The sequence below is a fragment of the Mandrillus leucophaeus genome, unplaced genomic scaffold (assembly GCF_000951045.1).
Source record: "Mandrillus leucophaeus isolate KB7577 unplaced genomic scaffold, Mleu.le_1.0 Scaffold172, whole genome shotgun sequence".
Taxonomy (NCBI): domain Eukaryota; kingdom Metazoa; phylum Chordata; class Mammalia; order Primates; family Cercopithecidae; genus Mandrillus; species Mandrillus leucophaeus.
Genome location: NW_012101721.1, coordinates 3503120 through 3505210, shown reverse-complemented (window position 1 = coordinate 3505210; position 2091 = coordinate 3503120). Strand labels below are relative to the sequence as shown.

Genomic DNA, 2091 nt, shown 5'->3' with positions numbered 1-2091 from the left:
CCCATCTCTACTGAAAATACAAAAATTAGCTGGGTGTGGTGGTGGACGTCTGTAATCCCAGCTACCTGGGTGGCTGAGGCGGGAGAATTGCTTGCACCCAGGAGGTAGCGGTTGCGGTGAGCCAAGATTGTGCCACTGCACTCCAGCTGGGTGACAGAGTGAGAGTCCTCAAAAAAAAGAAAAAAAAGCTAAAAAGTTTATGAAGTAAAAATGTTATAGTAAGATAATGTTAATTTATTATTGAAGAAAGAAAATTTTTAAAAATAAATTTAGTGTTACCTAAATATATAATGTTTATAAAGTCGGCAGTAGAGTACACTAATGTCCTAGACCTTTACATTACCTCACCACTCACCCACTGACTCACTCAGAGCAACTTCTAGTCCTGCAACCTCCATTCATGATAAGTGCCCTATACAGGTGTACCATTTTTATGCTGTATTTTTACTGTATGTTTTCTGTGTTTGGATACACAAATATTTACCATTGTGTAAATGGTACACTGACATGCTGTATGGGTTTATAGCCTGGGAGCAATAGTTTTATGTAGCCTAGGTATATAGTGGGACATACCATCTAGGTTTGTGTAAGTATACTCTATGATGTTTGCATGACATCAAAATCACCTAACAATGCATTTCTCAGAATGTGTCCCCATTGTTAAGTGACACACGACTGTACTAGTAATGTATGCTTTGGATTTAGCAATGAGGAGTTTAGTGTTTTTTTTTTTTTTTTGGCAAGAACAGTTAGGAACCAGATCACAGTGAGGTATAGAGTGACTGAGAGGTGAGAATGTAAAGACAGTGAATATAGGTCACTATTTCAGGAAGCTGTTTGTGAGAGGGAGGAGAAAAATAAAGCAGTTGCTGAGCAATAGGGTAGTTGGTGAGGTGGAGGGATATTTTTCCAAAAGATGGGAGAAATTTTAACATATTTAAATTTGATGGGATAAGCCATGCACTTACAGGTATTCAGTCAATATATATTTCACGAATGAGTGAAGATAAATTAGGGAGAGGTTAATTGGAGATTTTAGGAGACAGGGAATAATTGATCATGTAAAGTCATTTGATAAGGTGGGACAGAATGAGAGGTAGATTCTGCCTCAATATTAAATCTTTCTGACAAGGTGCGGTGGCTCATGCTGGCAATCTCAGCACTTTGGGAGGCCAAGGTGGGCAGATCGCTTGAGTCCAGGAGTTCAAGACCAGCCTGGACAAAATGGCGAAACTCCATCTTTATCACAAAATACAAAAATTAGCCAGGCATGGTGGTGCGTGCCTGTAGTTCTGGCTACTCAGCAGGGCTAAGGTGGGAGAATCGCTTGATTCTAGGTAAGTTGAGGCTGCAGTGAGCTGAGATTGCACCACTGTGCTTCAACCTGGGCAACAGAGTGAGACCCTGTTTCAATTAAAAAAAAATCCTAATAGAGCTGTCTGACTCTAAAATGAGTTATCACTTGGCAGTGGGGATACCTTTCTAGTAATCCAGGTGGATGAGCTCTCTGATGAAAGATACCTGTTTAAATTAAGAATAGATGGTGACTTGAGGATATTATATTGAAAGAAATGGGTATTCTTGTGATAGGATAAAGGTTTGGACTAGTTGGACCTCTAGGGTATCTTCCTACTACATTCTGTGATTTTTATTCCAGTCTTAACTAGCATTTAAATTTCAACATGAATTATGTTGACCTAGTAGAGCTTATTGATTTGCTGTAAATGTTTTATTTCTTAGGTATGGTATAGCTTAAAAGTACTTGTCTTTGGTGTGTGAATTAGGTCTGCCGGGATCTTCATGTATCAACTGGTGAATTTACAGACTTAAAGCAGCAGTTGGAAAGAGACTCAGTTGTCCTAAGTTTGCTTAAACAGTTGCAGGAGGTCAGTAAACTCAACTTGAACCTTAGTATTTTGGTGGTGGGAAGGTCTCATTATTCAATGGCTATCTCCTGACTATAATGGGGTTTTTTTATCTTCATATTTTCTTTTCTTCTTTTTTTTTTTTTTAGAGGGAGGGAAAGTGGGAGCATTTCTTAATATTTTAAAAGCAAACAGACTTGAAATAATAGGATGTATAAAATATTAT

At 38.3% G+C, this 2091-nt stretch overlaps 1 protein-coding gene across 1 annotated transcript in view; it reads left to right on the top strand.

The window, feature by feature from the left end:
* ZW10 (zw10 kinetochore protein) overlaps positions 1-2091 on the top strand; it is a 57040-nt gene that overhangs the window by 14430 nt on the left and 40519 nt on the right. Inside the window, exon 3 of the mRNA XM_011977063.1 lies at positions 1785-1886. Coding sequence (XP_011832453.1) covers positions 1785-1886 — 102 coding nt within the window. The remainder of the gene's footprint in view (positions 1-1784; positions 1887-2091) is intronic.